The following is a 21,165-nucleotide window of genomic DNA, read 5'->3' as shown; positions in this document are numbered from 1 at the left end:
TTCACGTTGATGTGCAGGAGCTTCTTCTCCCCCGACCAGAACCCTGATTGCCTGGTTTGGCACCGATGCAGGCTCCCCATCCTACATCTGGAAGCATCAGAAATTAGAGTGACCAATGGGACCAGTTCCTCGAATGGAACACCTTTCATCATTGCCCAGGGGGTCCGTCACCAGTCTAGGGAGGCCAGGACGGGTGCAGGAACTGTGACCACCTGGTCTAATGGGTGTCTGCTCGGAACATATACCAAGGTCAACCATGCCTGAAGCAGTCTGAGCCACAGGCGAGCTAGTCTCACTATGTGCATGCAGGCCTCCATGTAGTCTAACAACTGTGGGCAGCACCTGGCTGATGCTGTAGGGCATTGGCATGAAGTCAATGAACTCCCTTGGAGCAGCAGGCAGGCCAAAGGGCAGGGCTGTGAGCTGGTAGTGGGAGCCAGCCACCATGAGACGGAGAAACACCTGTGGCTGGGGAGGACAGACACCTGAAGTGAGAGGGGTCCCTGAAGAAGGACTAGGGGAGAGGATTGTTGGGTGGGGTAGGAGTAAACTATTTAATTGTTGTTTGACCTCCTGGGAGGACCATGGACGAGCTGGGGGGTTGATTTCTACTTCTGAACCCCCTATTCCTGTCCCTATTTCTATAGGATTGAAAGGACCTAGATGGAGGCCTTTGCTGCTGTTGCACCTGGAGCCATGACTGCCTCCTGGAAGCCTGGGGCGTGTACAGGCCCAGGGAGCGAAGCGTGGCTCTGGAGTCCTTCAGAATGTGCAGCTCTGCATCGGTCTGATCGGAGAAAAGGGCCGACCCATCAAAGGAGAGGTTCTGAATTGATTGCTGCACCTCCTGGGACAGGCCTGAGGATTGCAACCATGAGTACCTTCTCATGGCAATGGCAGAGGCTATGGCCCTACCCGCCGAGTCAGCAGCATCACTGGATGTCTGGAGCGCTGCCCTAGCCACTGTGATTCCTTCATCCAGGATGGTGATAAGGTCTGTGGCCTGGTCCTGGGGCAGGGCCTCAGCAGACCGCCCGAGGGAGTACCACAAGTTAAAATTGTATCTACCCAGGAGGGCCTGATGGTTGGCAATCCTGAACTGCAGGGCTGCTGTTGAATAAATTTTTCTCCCAACAAATCCAGCTTTTTGCGGTCTTTGTTCTTGGGAGTGGATCCTGGCTGACCTTGCCTGTCCTGTTGGTTGGCTGCGTCTACCACCAGGGTTCCTGGGGCCAGGTGAGTGAACAAATATTCGAACCCTGCGGCCGGAACATAATACTTTTTCTTGGCCACCTTTGACGTAGGGGCAACCGAGGAAGGCATTTGGCACAGAACCTTTACAATTTTAAGGACCCTATTGTGGACTAGTACGGCCACCCTCGCTGGGGCAGCCGCTCTCAGCACATGGAATAGGGCATCATCAGCCTCCTCTAATTCCTTCACCTCCAGCGGCGCCATATGGTCCCGGGAGACTGCCTCGTCTGGTGAGAAGGAAGAGGATTGCCGAGGCGTGTCCTCCGGGTGTTCCCTCACCTGACGAAGAGCTGCATCCGTAGCAGGTCCCTCCCTGGGGTCCAACTCCTGGTCCAAGGAGTGGTGTCTATGGGCCTTCTCCTGAGCCAGAAGCATGGACTAAAGCCCTGCTGACAGGATAGATTGTAGCCCCTGTCTCATCTGGATGCCCATGGAGCCCAATAAGGCCATTGCTGCGGCCATTGACCCTGGGGCCAACCTGCAGCTGACTGCACCACCAGCTGTGGCGCCTTATGGAGGCATTGGCTGTCCTGATGACTGTCTCCCCGTGGGACCCTGAGCCACTGGACCTGTGGTGGCGTGCACGGCCTCAGTGCAGGGGACCGTCTTCTCGCCACCTCCAACGTGGAGGACAACGAGGACCACCTCAGTCACCATAAATGGTGCTGGTGAGTAGAGGTGCGCTCTGAGGAGCTCGAGGTACCGGAGCGTTGTCTCGGCACCGATGACTTGCGCTGCTGCTTACCCTTTGGTGATCAAGACCGGCGCCACTCTGAACTCCGCTACTGCTGAGCCTGACTCCAGCGACCAGGTTCCGCATGGGGGACTGTGCGGTGCAGGGTCTTCGTAAGGCGACCGGGTTCTGCGCCGCCTTGGTGCAGGCGAATTCCTTGGTGCCGGGGATCCGGAGCAGGTTTCTGAGCACCGCCTGGCGGACCTTGATTGGTGTCGCCTCTTGGCCTGCGCTGCCTCTGGTGCCGGGGACGGACGTCGGCACCGAGAGGGGAGACTCCCCAGCCTGAGTCGAAGCAGGCCAGCTCGATGACACTGACCTGGAGCAACTGCTGGGGGAGCATCCCCGCTCTACCCCTATGGCTATCTGGTGGGAGATCTTCTTCCCTGTACCGGGAATCTCCACCGCCCTGTGGGGGGGACCCAACGCGGGCTTGCCCCAGGACACCAGCCCCTTCTCCCTCGGTGCGGGGAGGTGGCGTAGGCAAGGCCAACAAGACTCTTGCCGCCTGAAAAGCTTCCGGTGTCAACGGCATTGGCAGGGGCACTCTCCCACTCCCAGGAGTCAGGGGAGGCTCCCTGCTCGGTGATGCAGGCACCGGAGAAGACTTGACAGGTCGTGGCCGGTGCATTGCCGCACTTGACCCTGCCCGTACCGACGGCGCAGGGGAGCGTCCGCGCTCTGCGTGCTGTCTCCTTCTTCGGCACCAGGGATGTTGCTTAGTGCCAAGTCGAGCCCAGTGCCAACGGTGCATTCTGCATCGAGGTGACGCTTTGTGTGGAGGTGGAGTGGGACGGCTTGGACAGCGGGCAGAGCACTGCCTCCCTGATCAGCGCTTTTAACTGGCTCTCGGTCCTTCTGAATCCACAGTTTAAAAGCCCTGCAGATCTCACATTTATCTTTCCTGTGCTCTTCCCCCAGGCACCAATCATGGGGGTCGCTGAGCAGGAAAGCCTTCCTGCAGGAGGCACACAGCTTAAATCCAGGCGACCAGGGCATGGCCTGGCTGCTCTAAGTCCCTCAGGGACTCCTTATCTAACTACACTTAATCACTTAACTACTTAAAACTAACTAAACTACTTAGAACAACAACAGTTCAAACAAGGGGAAATAGTACTTGCAGCGAGCAAGGCTAGTTCCAGCAACCGTAACGGGCGGAAAGAAGGAACTGAAGGGGCTTAGGGCCAGCAGTGCATGCGGGACTCCAGGGGGCACCAGAGCCAGCCCTACGGGATCTACTAAGGGGAAAAAAGTTCTGGGAACTGTGTACGGGGGCGTGCACTCACCTATAATGGAATGGACATGAGCAATCACTCGAAGAAGAACATGGATGTTTATCTATTGATAACTTTCATATCTTAGATACAGGAGACATGATCCATGCTGCTGGGTAAAGGGTCCATGTCTAGAAGCATGCCACATGCTCAGAGCAAACTAGCTATGTGCCCCCGCAGTCAGAGTGCCCTGACCAATATGTCACCAAGACTTGTACCTGTAACTACTTAGCAAGTTAGTTAACAATTTCAAGCCTTTTAACCCATATGATGGTGAAGCCAGTTTAGGATAGCTAAACAGATTGCACCTGAGGTCCATATTAAGCACATCGGTGCTTGTTTCAGTGCAATAAGTTACTATAGGCCAGCATTAGGAACAAGCAAGGAAAGTAATCATGTGGCACCCTGCAGTCCTGATGCCAACTCCCATGGTGGCCTAAAATAGGTCATAAGTGAACTCAGTTACTCCCTCTGACAGCAGAATCCCCTCCACCCAGGCTGTTTGGGTAACCAAACCCTCAGGCCAGTCACATGCGGTATATGGGCAAGGTTAGACTTACACAGCTGCATAGAGGCCTCCCACTGCTGAATGGATGAATCCTCTCACAATCGTGTGCAAAATGAAGGAAAGTATCTGAAAGAAGCAGAAAAAAAATGCTGAATAGTAGTCCAAAACCACCATTCCACCTCTGCAGCTGCTGTTCCTCCAGTTCTAGGATAGGCTAAGCTGCTCCAGAAATGAAGCCTCCTCACACACAAGGGTCAGCACAAGGAGAGAGAGACAGTTTGTCTGAGATGATGGTACATTGCGCTTTCTGAATCCTGACTTGTCATAATCTCATCTGACGTAGTAACTTTCAAGAGAGAAAGACAACTACGGCCGAAGAGCAATCTCTTTTAAAAGTTCCATATAATAGGAGCACTCTCAGATCTAGCTAGCTAACATAAACCTGATCCTATCTACTTCAATGGGTTTAGATCAGGTCTCTGGTAACCTTCATGGCTAAGTGCCACCTTAAATTAAGATCTCTCTGTCCCCCCCTTCCCTTCAATCAGAACTGTAGTCCAGCTAGTCAGTGTCCTCTCCTCAACTCCACACCAACATTAAGAAACAAGACACCATGCAGCTAATCTTCTGTTAACAGTATCATGTTTGTGCCCTAGAATATTTTCACACCAAGTTCCTAACTCTGCCTGGAATTTGTTGCCAGTTACAGTTCCTCTTGCTGCCGGTGAGTATATCCCACACTTCAATCTATGCCTGCAGAAGGGACGTTGCCGTTCTGAAAGTGGATCCAGGGTTTTATGATTGTTCAGGCATTTGACCATTGCTGGAAATGCCAAAGTTCAGTAGAGTCGACAGAACTGCATGCCTGCTCTCTGTTTAGCTTTATTCACTCACTTCCAGCTTGATCCTCTAAGAGCTTTGAGAGAAAAATCAAAAACATCCGGGGGGAGCAGCTGGATTTCCCCCCCCTCAGTAGCTTTTGTGCTATAGAAATGTAGGATTGGATGGGAACTCAAGAGTCATCAAATCCAGCCCCCTGATGTCTCATTCTTCTGCCAGGCACATACCACAGGCCAAACGTTTACATATGTATAATCCCACTGACACTAAAGGGTGTAACTGAGGTCATTTGGCCCAGTACTTAAACTGTGGTGTTTGTGCAGGTATCATGCTGTTCTTCATTACAGATGGTCCTGGAACCTCCTGATTATCTGTAGCTCAGGCCCAGATTAATAAAGGAACTACTGACAAGTGCTGGTGCTCTAGGCCTAAATCTCAGGGTTTATTTATTTTAAACTAAAGTACATGTTTATAGTCCCCATAGTTGCAAAGAAAGGCCTGAACACACTACTAGAGAGCAGACCAACTCCATGACCTCTATCTGAGCCTGTAGAGAGCCTAAAGCAAGAATTCTAAAAAGGTGTTAACTGCCCCTATATATTTAACTGGATTATCCCTGAAACTCATTGCTCTGGGGACCATGCCAAGACTAGCCCAGCAGAGGACTCTGCATGGAGATGCCTTGCTACCATCAGCCCACTTTGCTGGTGCCAACTCTCGTGATTTAACAGGAGTCTCGTATCTGGCATTTTCGTAAAACCCCAGCTTCTGGACTCAGCTGGTTATGAGAGTCTGACATTTCATTTAAATATAAAAGTAAGTTTTTAGCTTTTGTGGTTACTAAGAAGAGCTAGGAAACTAGTTTAAAACAGGATTATAAGTAGTAAACACTGGGGGTCTGTTTATGTGCCTCCTGGTTTTTGAATCTGACTGATTTTTGAATGCATTGGTCAGTGCTACATCATGGCTCTGCTGGAAGAGCCCACATAAGAAATAGCACCATGGTTAAGGATAAGATTTTTCACAGAAATCATGGATTCTGTGACTTCCAGAGACTTCTGTGACATTATCCTTTTCAGCTTCTGTCCAAAGCCGTCAGTTTCTGGGGGCTGCAGGAACCGGAGCTCTCAACTGCCAAAGGTGACAAGGGTCCTGAAGCTGGGGGGAAGAGGGCAGCAGTTCTCAGCGGCAGCAGTTCTCAGCAACAGCAGGGACCCCTGAGCCCCAAACCACTGCAGGCTGCAGGGGCCTCAGTGCTGCCTGCCAGCGCAAGCAGCCGGGATCCCCAGCAACTCCAAGCTACTGCAGGCAGCAGGGATCCCTGCTGCTGTCTGTCAGGACGGGCGGCATGACCCCCCCCCCCCGATTTGAGCCGCTGGCGGCAGCAGAGACCCTATGGCTGTGAGTTGTGGGGCAGTGCTGGGGACTTCAGAGCACCCCGGGTCCTCCTACCACCCGCGGCAGCTGACAGCGGAGAGCCCTCAAGCCGTCAGCTGCCACAGGTGGTCCCAAGTCACCATACGGGGATCCTGGACCAGGTGGCAGGCCCCACTGCATTCCCCCCTCCTCCAGCTGCCCTGGTTTTTTGTTTTTTTTTAGTAAAAAGGAAGCCAGTGATCTTTCTGACTTTTACTAAAAGTAACCATGACAAAATCTTAACCTCAGCCATGGTGTGGCCATGGCATGGGGAGTGTGGCCACAGCACTGCCAAGGGGAACCAGTTTGTCTTAGCCTGGCCCTATTCTATACTACGTTTAGTTTATCCAGGACAGTTTCATTGTGCAGAGTTAGCCCAGGAACCCCCCAGTACACCACTCCTTTCTTGAGATACCCACCTGCAAAGGCAAGTTAGGAATTAGACAAGTAATTCCAAATCCAACTAGTAATACGTTGGTAAATGCGAAAGCTCGTGTGGCATTTGTTATCTTCTGAATCTGGCGATCACGTTTTTTCTTTTTCTTACCGTCTCTGCAGGGGAAAGGAGGAATATATCACACAGGCACTTGGAGCAGCTACTGGAACACACAACTAGGAACCTAAGAAGTCAGAGGATATGAGAAACCAAAAGCCCTATACTGGCATACTTGAGTCTTGGCTGTACTTGAGCCGCCAGCCTCATCTACAAACAGAAGTTGCACCATTTAACTAAAATAGTTTATGGCAATCAGTTTACTTAAATTGGTTCAAATCCCTGTATGGACTCTCATCCCTCAACTTACAACAGTATTCTATGAATTTACTTTAACTGGGTCAGTTAACAAAACGGTCGGATTGGACCCTGCAATGTGTGTTACATACTGATTAACATCACTCTCATCAGCCTCTTCTGGGCCATCATCACATTCCTTCAGCTTCCAGTCCATGATGTATCCAATCATGGGGGCAGTCAGCAGGCAGAGCAGCTGCAACACCCCAAAAACTGAGGTGTAGAGACTCACTGCAGAGAAGAGAGAGGATGTGTCAGAACCCCCAAATGGGACCCACCCGTAACAGAAAACAGCAGCAAGTCCCATTTCATAACAATGAGTCATTTTATCCTCACACAGCCCAGATCATTGAGTAGCCTCAGACTAAGGGAAAGAGGGTGTTGTCCCTTTTACTGTGCAGAGTCCCAGATCAATTGTTAGTAGTCCAGCAGGCAAAAGAGTGTTAACAGTGGACATGCCACACTTGTCCACTCCAGCAAGGCTGATACAGCTTCTTGGAAAATGATGAAAATACCAACAGTATCTAGTTCCCTGGAGAATGGTACCTGGAAGCTGACTAATTTCCAGGGTTTAGCAATGACCAAAGAGTGCTACTAGGTGGAGCAGAGACGCTTCTGGCTGCTAAGAACCTGCCCACCCTGCTCTGAGGAGGAGTAAGTTTCTGCCTGCCAACCTGCAGCTAAGAACCTTCTCCCCGTCCTTGGCCTGGGTTCTAGCTGTGCCTCCCTCTGCTGCCGATTTCCAATTCTTCCCTAGGGCTAGGAACCAATAGGGGAAGTCAGCAGGGCAGGGAGGACCCAGTGTGGGAAGGTAATAATGTATTTTGGAAGATTGTGTGCTTGGGGAGGGGGCTCATTTTGCTGAGGGGAGGAAGTGGGATTCCTAGTAAGGGAAGGGCCCCAGGATCTTCTCCCAAAAGGACTAACTGCCAGAGGAATAATCAAAAGAGATTGGTAATTACCAAGTTTAAGACTCTGGCTCAGTATTTTTTAGTAACAGTCAGGGACAGGTCACAGGCAACAAACAAAAATTTAGAGAAGCCTGTGACTTGGATCTGGTTTTACTAAAACTACTCGGGGGGGGGGGGGGGGGGGGGGGGGGGGGGAGACGAGAAACAGGACAAACAGAGCACTGCTGGGGCTTGCAGCTGCTCCAGCAGCAGGGTTGGTCAGCCATTCAACGCCCCAGGGCTGTCTCCCCTTCCATCAGCTGTTCCCCAAGGCTGCCCCAGAAGTTGGAGGTCCCAGAAAGTCATGGAATCCATGACAGAATTGTATCCTTAGTAATTACCTCCCTGCCTAGTTTGTTAGCCACACACAGACTAGGAGCAGGGATAGATTTAGAGAAGGTAAGTGTTTTAACTATCAGTAGTAAGCAGTCATGAGGAGGAGTGACCTCCTCAGTGCTGTTACTGCAGGGTGCCGTTCCCCCCAGAAACAAAACACTTAGCAGCACTATATCTACGTGTTAGGCACACCATGCAGCAAAGCATCACTGAAATACAGAAAGGAAGGGAATGTTAGAAATGTGCTTACAAAAAGCTTACCTGTATCCATCACTGCATCAGCAGAGCAGAAACAGCAGCAAGAGAGCGAATATGGAAAAGCAAAAAGATTAGCAGCAGAAACCCCCAAAGCCTACTAGACCCACTAGGACAGACATGAAGGTACAGACAGGATATAGGCTCAAAGAGCAAGTGCTTCATTCCACATCAGAACCTAAAACAGAGAGCTCCCCAGCTAATGGAGATGAGTTTACAAGCACCATTGTAGAAGAGCTAGTGTGGGCTCATACGGAAACGGTGTTGACCTTTGTTCTGGTGAGTCACGGGAACATTCTTTACAATGCTTCCCCCCCACCACCACCACCACATGACACAGAGGGGCTGATGAATCGGAGCCAGTACAGTTTGGAATAAGGATCAAGAATCTGAAATTTCCCACCTCAGCACTGAGTGCCCACAACTGCAAGTAGAACAGGACTAAGCAGAGCGGTCAGTCCCCTCCTGCCTATATGTCTCCATCACAATGAAATACAAACGTGCAATGCCCATGATGAATGCTGGAGGCTTTGGAGAGGAGAATTTAACAAACCCTTCCAGCCCATGTAGCAGCAGCAGAACTCCAGCTGTCCCTCATCCCTACCATGTTTAGGAATATTTGTAGGTGGTGTCAGTACCTGGCACACTGTCACCAGGTATCTGTCTATGATTGTATTTGTAGTAATTAAGACAAAGTATGCACACTGCCAGCCCTCCAGCAGATGTGTCTTTATTGGATCCATAGGCATTTCCACATCACAGCATCCTCCTCCAGCTAAGAAGACAGGGTTTGGAAGAGCATCACCCTCCCAATAGACAGCCATCTAGCAAAGGTTTTTAAATGAGGGCAAGAAATTCACCCCAGAGCCAAGAGCATTTCCTCTATATCACTAACCCTCTCCTGCCTTAACATCTAGAGACCAACTCTGGGGACTGGTTGGGGAGGAGAGACTGTTCTCTTTGTAGCAACTGCAGGACCAGATAGGATAATAAATTAAAACTGGGAGCCCTCTCTCAAAACCCACTTCTGCTCAATGCTTACAAGACTCAGCAAATGAGGGCTTTGGGGGAGGCAGAGCTGTCTGAAGGCACTTGTGAACAGACTGGAGAGTCCTGAGCAGAGCAACACAAATGATAAAAGGTTTAGAAAACCTGACCTATGTGGAAAAGGTTTTAAAAAAAAAAAAAAAAAAAAGGCTGTTTAGTCTTGAAAAGAGATGATGGGGGAGGAGGGGCGCGCAGAACGCCACAGCCTGATAACATATCTTTAGACTGTTAAGGGCTGTTATAAAAAGAGGACTGATCAATTGTTCTCCATGTCCAAGGAAGGTAGGACAGGAAGTAATGGAAGAGATTTAGGTTGGCTATTAGGAAAAGCTTTAACTCCAACGACAGTTAAACTCTGGAATAGGCTTCCAAGGGAGGTTGTGGTATCCTCATCACTGGAAGTTTTTAAGAACAGTTTGGACAAGCTCCTGTCAGGGATGGTCTAGATTTACTTGGCCCTGCCATAGTGCAGGGGTTTGGACTTGATGACCTCTCCAGATCTCTTCCAGCCCTACATTTTTTATTCTAAAGCAAAATCTCTACATCTCTGCACCCTTCTCAAAACTCTTCAAGTGAACCAAGTTGGTATAGCCCAGACAACATTAAGACTTTGGACAATTCGGTTTTCCTGATAGAGTTTCCATAGTAAGACAGCAACTAGCACACTGGGTCCAGGCTGCACCCCAGGAGAAATCCAAAAGGCAGCACAGAAACAGGTCTCAAGTGCTGAGAAATGAGTTGTGCCCCATAGATCTGGTATTTGTCACTGATCACTTGAACTATTCCAGGGTCCAAGTAAGAGTTGTACCAAGAGAATAAGTCAGAAATTGATACAAAACCGAACATTCTTGCTTAAAAAAAAGCTGGAACTAAAAATAAAACTAGAACGAATCTCAAGCAGTAAAGCAAGCAAAGGAGGAGAGTAACAGTGAAAGAGTGAGAAGAATGGAACCCATTTTGGGAAAGGCACCCAACCCTGGGGATTGTTCTATTTAGTGTTTAATGGCTATGTTGCTTCTTGATTGGGGAAAGAGAGAGCGCGCGAGAGAGCACCAAATGCTACAGACCGTCAAGCACTTGACTAAAGAAACAAAGCAATTCATGGAATGCCAGGTCTGAGTTTCTTGCATTTACTCTCCTCTCCTAGAGCCTCTTGATTTATCAGCTTCACACATTCCAGATTTAACAAGTTCAAACTGGATCTTACTACACAAGACAACATCGAGCTATATCTTGTTTTGCAATTCAGGGCACTTTCAGTAAGTAAACTGATGTACTCTTTCCTGTTGGCTTCCTTCACTGAATCAGGCACTATAAACACAAAATGAATCCCAGAACAAAAGCTGCCAGTCAGCCTCCCAGACACACAACACGCACAAGACTATGAGGACATCATTTCCCCTCAGTGCTTTGGATTGAGTCACAGGAAAAAAAATAAAATCTATTTTTAAACTATCTGCAGTTGAACTCAGCTGCTCTGTATTTTGTTCTCTCTCATGATAAAAATACCTAATGGAACAGGTTTTTATTCTAGCCCTCCCTGACCTGCCAAACTTGGTAACCCGTTTAAGGATGTAACATGGAAAGTATTTAATAAAAGCTTGGCTGAAATTAGTTTGACATTCAAGCGTGCACCTTGCTGTTTGACTTCTTGTTGCCCCTCTGCTTTTAGCAGGTTCCAACCACCCATCAGACCATGACAGCAGCTGTTGGTGATACTTTGACCACTGAGCTGGTGACAGGCAGATAAACAGAGTGGCATCTGGTGACTAATAAGAAGCCAACATCCCCTGTAGGTAAATGATCAGGGTCACTCCCGTTTCAAGAAAAGAGGTGAGAATTCTTGGTGTTAAATCTACCTCTCTCCAGGTCTCCCTCCACAAGGAATCCCAGGATGTTGTTCATGGCCCCCATGTAGAAGATGAGCCGCAGCTGAGTGACACACATGGTGATGAGGCTAAGTAGCAAAATTGGGCTGAAGACACTGTGCATAAAGGACGGAGATGCTGCAAAGGAAACAAGAGTCTCTAAAAAAGGCAACCTCCAGTATGGTTATTAAACAGACATGACCTCAGAACAGAGAGTTTGGATTGTTTAGTTCAGTAGTCTACTGGCTACATTTCATAACACAACATGCTAGGGATAGCCCATGGGGCATTCACTCACTTGTGTGTTAGGGACTCCCTTCAAAAGGGAAGATGAGAGGAGGACAACGATGAGTAACTAAGAATTTAGAAAAGTTTCAGTGTTTAGCAGTAGCAGTTCATACACAACTCTTACTGTCTGTCTATGGAATGTTCACCACCAGCCAGACATCTGCCTGGGGAGCCACATATGTCATCAGGGTCTGTGCATGCATATGCATATGCATATACAGAGTTTTATAGGTGCCTAAACATACTTATCCAGACAGTGATGAGTAGCACAGGTGGGTGAAATTCACCACAGTCAAGGGCCTGCACAAGGCCTAAACATTGCTTAGGTCCTATTTTGAGGAATTAAGTGGTGCACTGACCTTGTGTTGCCCTTTGCATCAGGGTAAATGTCACACATACAAATCCAAAGACAATACCTGCATTGTCTGGTTGACACTTGACTTCCAGGTCCACTGTTGACAGACAGAGTTTGTTGCCCTCTTGAGCGGTCAGCTCCTTGGGGTTCTTCATAGAGCTCCCCACACTCAGACGACGTCCCACTGTGGTCACCTGCTTATAAAACTGTTTCCCTGTAATTTTGTGGTCAAATCCCAGCCAGCTGAACTTTATCTTCACTCTGTGTGGCAGCAGAAAAAGCATGAGAGCTGCAAAAAAGGGCTGAGATTCATGGACTGACCTAAGGTTACTGGAGTCACAAGATGCAAGAAGACTATGGATTTCTAGGTGGACATCAAGATGTTGATTTTAACCTATAAAAATCCCAAAAAGCTTGGGACCCAGTTACCTAAGAGAAGCCTCTGTTTATGCCTTACTGCCAGATGGCAGAGATGGAACTGCCTCAGTGGAGAAATTAAATTGCTGCTAAAAGAATGTTTTCTGCAGGGAGTCCTAGAGGCTGGAACATACCATTCTCCCTGAACATCCAGAGTCTCCATAGATAGGATAAGCATTTATAAAGGGCTGTAAACCCTTACTCTTAAATTATGGTTGACTTCTTTCCTAAGGTTAGAAATAAATATTCCCACACATCTTCCTCTGAAGCAGCTGGTGCTAGCCTCTGTCAGAGATGGGACTACATGGTCTCCATGGCTAATCCAGTTTGGCAATTTCTACATTCCTAAGAGGAGAAGGACACTTACGTGTAGTCCATGTCTTCTGGTCCTGGGAAAGGCTCCAGTGGCCAGTTGAAGAAACAGTTGAAGAAAACTAGCCCTGCACAGCATGCCCAGACAATCAGAATGAGGATGAAGGAAACACCAAAGTCATATATAACCTGAAAATCACAACAGAATAAGATTATTAGCACAAACTAGCCTACACTCTGTTTGCTGAAGTAGATTTGGGAAGAAGGTCTAGGGAAGAGCATGTGGCATTTAAAAACCAGGTTAGAAGGCGACATCTAATGAAGGAAGGAATGTGTAACATCATGTAAGCACAACAAAAGTTTTGCACAAGTTCATGCACACATCTTTACACCAGACATCAGTTACAGCAAAACAAGGAGCCTCTACTGACATGATACCCATGTCAGAAACAATATCATTAGAGAGCTTGCCTCTAGATCGTCTAGGAAACCCATTTGGAACTTTGCTGTGTTGCTAGGAAGGGTATAACTGAATCTGATCCACTGTCTGGACACAGGAAAGTCTTGGGTTTACATAAGCTAAACCGTATTAGTTTTGCCTCTGCAGATGAAGATTTGCCAATGAGCACTAGGATCAGTGTACTAAAAAAAATAGCACAGATTTATTGGCTCCCTCCCTTTCAGAGCTCTCCACAGTCAGTTTTATCACTATCTGAAGGTGGATAATCCGAATAATCAAAGCTAATATTTTATTACCCTTGGTCCCATGGATTCCAGGATTTAAAGTTTGTATCTTTTCAACTCTAGAGATCCCTTGTATCACTAAAGGTGGGGAAATATTTTTGTTTCTTTAACACCACTATAATCCCATGACTTGTGCACTTTTCATTAAAAAAAAAAATCTCAGAATTTCTAAAAACCATCCTGGCAAACCTATTTATCTATCTAAGGTATTATCTCACCTCCATTATCATAGTATTTGAGTACCTCACAATCTTTATTTATCCTTCCAATACTGCTGTGAGATAGAGTAGAACTATTATCCCCATTTTAAAGTGACTTGCCCAAGGTCACATAGGAAGTCTGAGACAGACCAGAGAAACAAATGCAGGCGACATGTCTCAGGTTAGCACTCTTAACCACTGGACCATCCTTTCTAATTACCATCATGCAGCATGGATCCCTAAGACAGCAACATCAGAACTGCTGAGCCAAATTTTCAGAGCTCAGATTCCACATCCTCACCTTGATTCCTGGAAAAGTGACAGCTGAGGAAGCGTAGGAGCCAATCATCAGAGCAATGAATGTGGAACGAAGATCACCAAACATGTTGGGCAGCTGAAGGGGTGGGAGAAGGGAGGAGAAAAAAAAAAACTTGCTGAAACTGGCATATAGGAAGAAGGAAGAGAGTGAAGAATGTTGCTTTGAGAAGCCCCTGGCACCAAAGATTTAAACCTCTGGATCTAGGAAACAGAAGAAAATGTTAATTATTCAAGAATTTATTTGGCTTTCCACTGTAGTACCCAGGAATGCAATAAGGCTGTGAAAGTGCTGATCTGCTCTGCAGCTTTCAGTTTCCCCCATCAGGGCTTGTCTACAAAGGGATATAAAATAAACTGGATAAGAGTGTCCATAGGGGAGTTATAAGTATCTCACTATAGTTATACCAACACATTTCCCATATAGAAAAAGCCCTCAGTAACTAGGGTTACATTATGCAGAGGGTAATTAAAGAGGAAGGAGGATATGGAAGGAAGATAGTACCTGTGTCCTTTTTATAGCCCATTTGGAAGCTCTCTCTTTTAGGACCAGTTCCTCCTCCCCACCCCATTATCCCCTTAAAAAAAAAAAAAAAAAAAAAAACCCAAAACCTCAGGTTCAGATGATCAAATGGTCAGGGTCAAGAATGGAGTTCAGAGAGTTCATCCAATACGGAGTTTGAGAGAGTTCATCCAATATGCTGAACTCTTGAAAATCCAGCTATTTATTTAAGTGCCTCAATGGAAGCTGTGCTCTTTGGAAAGTCTGATCCCCTTTTCAAAATTCTGCCTAATGCAGAGAAAAGCACAGGTTCTGCCTTGCCCTCCTTGCCATAAAAATACTCTGATATGTTCAGCCATAGTAGTTGGTGAGAATTGTTAGTAATGTACCCGAAGTGTCACCTAGGCTTGAGTCTTGCTTCTATGTGGTGTGAAAAAGGCTCTTTGTACGATCTTTGTGATTAGAAAACCAAGCTATGAAGCAGCTGTGTTTGTGGAGCACTTGCCCTGCTTCAAGCCCCCGCCCCCAAGCAGCTGTTGTAATTCTGGGGACTTATTTTAGGTTTAGGGTATTACTGAGTTTAAATAAACAGGAGCTGAATTCCCTGCCTAGTGACAAGGACCAGCTTCTTTCTAGAAGAAGTCAGATGGAGGTTACAGAGTGCCAAGTGTTGTGTTGTTGTGCAGATTTAGGTCACCACACCCAGAGTTGCAATTTCATGCCTGGGAAGAGATCCCTTTATATGTTTTCAATGCACAACTCCTGAAAGAAGTTCCCACTCTATTTTCTAGCCAGTTTCCATGTCAGACTTTGTGTCTGCCACTTTCTCAACACCTCTGAATTATATACACCTCAGTCCTGTCTACTAACTAGTAAAGGAGAGATTAATTATAGAATTGAAGATTAGGGTTGGAGGGGACCTCAGGATGTCACCTAGTCTAACCCCCTGCTTAAAGCAGGACCAACCCCAACTAAATCATCCCAGTCAAGCTGCACCTTAAAAACTTTTTTTTTTTTTTTTTTTTTTTTTTACATTCTCTATAAAAGTCCTGGAGAAGAAACACCATCTGTACATAAACAGAAACACCACCTGTACATACATAGCTAGAAAGGGATGAGCCCCATGACTAGTAGCCTGTGAACTTGAATTAAAAATAAAGTAAATCACTCAAGTCAGAGTGGTGCTGGGAAATCTCTAAAATTGATGCTTTCCTGCAGCTTATAGGCAGAAATTCTGCTCAAAGTAGAGTTTTTTTTTCCCCAATTTTCATCTCAAAATGAGTTCAGAGATTGACAGTTTTATTAAACACATTAAACATAGGCCCTAGCAGGCACCCACAGGTGTCCAGACTGATAAATAAAGCAACAATATTATTGTACTTGCCGTTTAGAGACCTTGCTGTGCTGGGAAAAGTTAAACCAAACCTGAAGAGACCAGCTGTCACACACATGCACTGTAACAGGAAAACAAATCCATCTTCCCAGTAACTACAAACAAGGTAGGCATGCCAGTCTGTGCCAGGGCTCGAGCTGCATGTTTGCAATTTGCAGTACTCCTGTATGTGTTTCTCAGGCAAGAACACTCAGAATTCCATCCAGGTCAGTTATTTGTCATGGTTATTTCTTGTTACAGACCTTCATATGCAATGCATCTCCAGATCCTTGAATAACTCCAGATCAGATGTAGTAGTTACGACATTTAGAGATTTAGGCCAGGTCTACACTACCACTCACTTCAGTAGAACATATGTTGCTCAGAGGTGTGAATAAGCCACCCCCGAGTGATGTAAATTACACCAACTTAAGTGCTGGTGTGGACAGCTCTGCCACCAACATAGCTACCAATTCTTGTGGAGGTGAATTTATTATGCTGACACAGCATCTTCACCAGATCCACTGCAGCTGTGCCAATGTAGTGCTTATTAGATCGTAGAAGATCCTATAAGAGGACCCTTATTAGGGATGTAGATCTAGCCCTTACTCTGCTTTTGGGGAATCCTGAGAAAACAACTTGGCGGCAGCAGGGTATGCTGCACTGTTCTGCAGCAGGACATGCCCACACCCAGATACATGTTGCCAACTCTCAACGTTAGATGTTGTTCTTAAAATTCCAGCTACTAGAGGCTGGCAGTTATACAGTCAACTCTCATTATTTAAAAATATATTTTCTAGCTCTCATGGTTACAGAAGAGACTTGAAAATGTGAACCATAGAAGGCAAGCAGACCCAAAATGTTGTTATTTTTCCATATATTTTTAAAGCTAAAAAGGACCATTTCATTCAGTCTGATCTCCTGCATAACAGACCAGAGAATTTCACCCAGCACTTCCTGCATCAAGCCCTAACTTGTGGCTGAGCTACAGCACATCTTTTAGAAAGAAAGGTAATCTTGATTTAACGATTCCAGGTGACAGAGAATCAATCCACCACATCCCTGGATAAACTGTTCCAATGTTCCTTTGCACCTTATTTCTAATCTGAATGAGTCTAGCTTCAGCTTCCAGCCATTGGTTTTGTTATGCATTTTTCTGCAAGATTGAAGGGCTCCTCTATCATCAGAAATCCTTTCCTCACATAGGTACTAATGACAGAGATCAGGTCACCTCTTAACTGTCTCTGATACACTAAATATATTGCACTTTTCCAGTCTCTCAGAAAAGATTTTCCAGACCTGGAATCATTCTTGTACCTCCTTTCTAAAGCCTTTCCAGTCTTGATGCATGGACACCAAAATGGGACACAGTATTCCAATAATGGTCTCACTGATGCTGTATAGTGGTAATAGCACCTCCCTATCCCTATGCTACTATACACCACACCACTATAGTGGTAATAGCACTTTCCTATTTCCACACTATATTCCTCTATTTATACAACAAAGAATCATGTTAGCCTCTTAGCACTGAGAGCCTGTGTTCGGCCAGTTTCACTATGACCTCTATGTATCTTTCAGAGTCACCACTTTTCAAGATATAGTTCCCATCCTATACATGTGACCTTATGATTAAAGGCCTGAGAAGTGTTCTGAACACCTGGGGTTGCAATACTGAGACTTCTCCATTTCAAGATGAGCTACAAAGTAAAATAGAAAAAGCATGTTTGTGTCTTCCTTCTTCCTCATAATATATGAATGTGGCAGGAAAGGGTTGTGTATGCTTGGGGTTTAGGGCTCCCCCCACTTTTGTTTTTTTTAAACATTAAAAATAGAAGTTCTGACTTCCTGTTTTTTTGCTGGGAGGACTAGAGAGAATTAGTGGGAAATCCCAAGGAACTGAAACCTGAGCATCTGGGAGAAGGCATTTTTAGTCGATGTCTAAACTTTGTTTTCTGTTAACAGCTATTTAACTTGGATACCTTCCAAGTACTAGGGAAGTATTCACCATGAAAGTATCATTCCACCAAGGCCAGGGGACGTTCCAGTTCCACTTCTACAGAAGAAAAACTTGATATTCCTAACACTGCTTAGTAGAAAATACTCTACAAGGGTGCCCTTCCCCATTACAGAGAGAAGCAAAGGGCACAAGCTTGTTTTCTATCCTACTCTCATCCTAAAATGCAGCTGTTTTTTTTTCTTGGTGCTCCCTGCTACAATCTATAAAAGGCCCTCTGTGGTAATTTATCATCGTGTGTTTAATCTCCTTATGCAGAGTAGTTTGTCTTGAGCTCCCTGTGCTCCTAGATTCCTATTTTGCTGAATAAAAATAATCCCACCAGAAATTTTTTTTAAAGAAATAGCAACACACACCAGACTATGGCTGCGAAGAATTAGCTCCTACAGCAGAGGAGGAGGACCCTAGAATGTGCACTCCCAAGCTAAGCAGCACTGTAGGTCATTGCAAGTGGTGGGAGTGATGAAGTCACTTTGCTTTTCCTCAGGACGGACGGACGGACGGACACGTTCATTCCTGTACCAGCCAGAACAGGCTCCTCACACCACATCAACGTCATTAGGGCTGGAAATGTTAGTGCAGCAGCATCTGGACTTTGGGCAATGAATGTCCTTGTGGAAGCTTTTCAGATCTCCTTTCCCAAAACTCATCCCACTCACTGTTTCCAGCTCACTTCTAAATTCCTTTCCATTATGCGAGTATCTACATCAGCATTTCTCAACTGTGGCCACCAGGGGATTTTTTTGACTTCGACAGCCTCCCAAGCATGGGTGGAGATTGGGAGAGTGGAGGCAAAGCTGAGACCCATCCCTGTAATACCCAGCTGTTGCTTTTGAAGAGCTGTTACCAAGGGCAGCAAGATGCGCTGCCTTGGTGTTTGTACTGGTGTTGCCAGCAGAGATTGGCACCCTGCACTGTGCAGCCTCCTTGGGGGCTCCAGCAGTGACTCTGGAGACATGTGGGGCCACCGGAAGCAGCTTGTCAGTGCAGGTGGCTGCAGCGTTCAGTCACTGGACTGCTCTCCTGGGCAGCTCCCCGGTTCCTGCCCAGCTGGAGCATGGGGAGCCTGGAACCCTGCAGGAAACCGGTGAGTTCCCAACCCACCTTCCCCAGGGCAGGCTCTCACTGAAGGGCTGCAAGAGGTAGGGACACAGACAAGTTTGGCACAGCCACTAGCAAGAGTTGGTGGCCACACTCTGAAGCCACCAAAAAAAAAAAAAAAAAAATCTGTTGAGAGCGCCCCTGACCTACACTGCACATGTAACATCCACACTGCCTCAGAGCAGCAGGAATCCCCTGTAACTGCAATACCTGTGTCTACAGCATTCACGCTCTATTTTCACCCTTCTCACACCTTTTTACATACAGCTCATGGGCCACAGCTAGAAAGGGCCTTCACACAAGCACCCACATTTACATGTGTCGCTATTACATGCCCAAAAGAGAATTTATGCAGGCAAATCAGGCTGATGTCTAGCTACTCAATCTATGCATGGAAATGCAGGTTTGGGGACATAAAAGCACAGGTGCAAAATTAGAGACTAGTTTTGAAACATGGGCCTGTGGCCACAACATAGGGCTCCCGCTGAGATGCGCTGTCATACAAAAGCGTTTTGAAGACCACTGCCTGCCCCACGGCCCACAGGTCTGCGTGCAGGCTCATCTGCAGATGCACTGGCAATCAAAGGTTCACTAAGAGTTACTTTTAGAACTGTTTCAGATTCAAATATTTATTCTTAGAAGGCATTACCTTCACCTCTGAAGACTGATTTCCTTATTGTTTCTGTTCTCCTTTGCTGTGATGGAGGTATTCATAGGCTGCTGTATTTCTCTTTCTATTAAAAGCTCTAGACACAGGAAATTCTCACTTGATCGGTTATAGAAAGGATACTCATCTGCCTGGTATTGCCATTACCTGCAATTCATGTGTCCGAGCACATCTACTTGTGACCAGCGACGCTTGTATCTAAGCCCCATGACATTAGGCATCGCTGACCTAGACCCACCTACAAGTAAAAGTGGATTCTGCTCTAGCTCAGAGCTGCAGGCCACTCTCAGGCACTCTCCGCAGAGCACTTCAGACTATTGCCTTTGGAACCAGGTGGGGATGAACTTGAAGGAAGCAGAGGAAGAGGAAACATAGGCGAGGCCTGCTGTCAGTTTCCCTGTCTGGCAGCTTGGTTTATTACCACCAATGTGCATTGTCATCAGTCTATGGTATGTTCACCACAGAGAGGACCCCAGTTCCTGCATTTCTCCCCAGGCCTCCCCCAGTTACATTATTCCAGTACCAGAGCAGTCGTGTGTGGAATTTTCATTGCTTGTCAGGCAGAAGTTCAGGAAAGAGACCGTTCAGGATGCCAGATGCCTGCATGGGAGGGCTCTGCCTTCTCCACACACACAGCATCTTCCATATAGCATGCAACCTCTATTCCTTCAATAGCACCCAGATAAACAAGATGTTACAAAACCACCCCTAACATGGTATGAGTCACCCTAGCAACCCTACAGCCTTATTCATGGGCCCCTCCTTCCTCCTAGCAGGTTTTCAGAAATGGAGGTTGCATATGAAGCCTGGCTTTACAATTGTTTTTGAAACTTTCGGACTATGAATTTATTTGCTATCTAAAGCAGCTGCCACACTCTGACATTACAGTATGTACAACAGGCTCCAAACCCAGCCTCTGCCCATCGCAATTCACAGGAACTCAGTCTGTGTATAACATGTGGTTATACACAGACTGAGTTAGAGTTAGGTTAGAGACAAACTTAGTAACAAGATGAAAGTGAGGTGGGTCCAAACCTTTGAGACTTTTTTGTTCAAAACAGGTAATATAACCACTCTTCAAGCAGTTTTCTGAGAGATTTTCAGCGTGGCTGGAACTAGGTGTTCTGAGCTAATAAGTATAAGGGTAATGATGTAGAAAAATTCATTCTTAAAAGTGGTTGCTGCATCTGCTCCCATCTCTAAGCAACAAGAACCCCAAAATGCAGAGACCCAGCACAGCAGACTTAGTCACAGGCAGATGTTTGTGCTCCAGTCAATGGACTGAGTAAACAGACAGGAGTATGCTGCACAGATGGAGCTGGGCATATTTCAACAGCTCAGCACTTCCAAGAAAAAAAGTCTGTCAGCACCTTGGAGTAATTCTCACCCATATAAAAGGGCAAAGCCTGTTGTGCCAAGGAACTCTCCTTCCCTGTCTGGAAAGAAAAGTGACAGCCATGCTCAGAAGGAACCGGTTTGTACTAGTATTTCTCCCCACTTCAGAACAACTCCCTGTTCTGTTAATTGCTTTGTTACTGGTCAGTGCCACACTACAAAGGGTAGTATCTGCCACTTACAGAATAGTACTTCCCAGCCTTCCTGCC

The 21,165-nt window shown here is 46.6% G+C and overlaps 1 protein-coding gene across 6 annotated transcripts in view; it reads right to left on the bottom strand.

Moving 5' to 3' along the window:
- The window catches only part of SLC43A2 (solute carrier family 43 member 2), a 44,888-nt gene that overhangs the window by 9,193 nt on the left and 14,530 nt on the right, over positions 1-21,165 (bottom strand). For 3 of the 6 annotated variants that reach the window (XM_067566006.1, XM_067566008.1, XM_067566007.1), the window contains 7 exons: positions 13,889-13,981; positions 12,699-12,832; positions 11,976-12,175; positions 11,263-11,409; positions 6,908-7,046; positions 6,445-6,577; positions 3,822-3,895 (listed from right to left, as the gene is read on the bottom strand). In XM_067566006.1, the coding sequence (XP_067422107.1) occupies positions 3,822-3,895; positions 6,445-6,577; positions 6,908-7,046; positions 11,263-11,409; positions 11,976-12,175; positions 12,699-12,832; positions 13,889-13,981 (920 nt within the window). Of the gene's footprint in view, positions 1-3,821; positions 3,896-3,979; positions 4,686-4,748; positions 5,768-6,444; positions 6,578-6,907; positions 7,047-11,262; positions 11,410-11,975; positions 12,176-12,698; positions 12,833-13,888; positions 13,982-16,039; positions 17,356-21,165 lie in introns of those variants that run through there. The other 3 variants (XM_067566012.1, XM_067566011.1, XM_067566010.1) reach the window with 3 other exon arrangements.

The sequence above is a fragment of the Emydura macquarii genome, unplaced genomic scaffold (genome assembly GCF_026122565.2).
Source record: "Emydura macquarii macquarii isolate MOO-44397 ecotype Brisbane River unplaced genomic scaffold, CSIRO-AGI_Emac_v2 contig_2699, whole genome shotgun sequence".
NCBI classification, from domain to species: Eukaryota; Metazoa; Chordata; order Testudines; family Chelidae; genus Emydura; species Emydura macquarii.
This window is presented reverse-complemented; position numbering and strand designations above follow the sequence as displayed.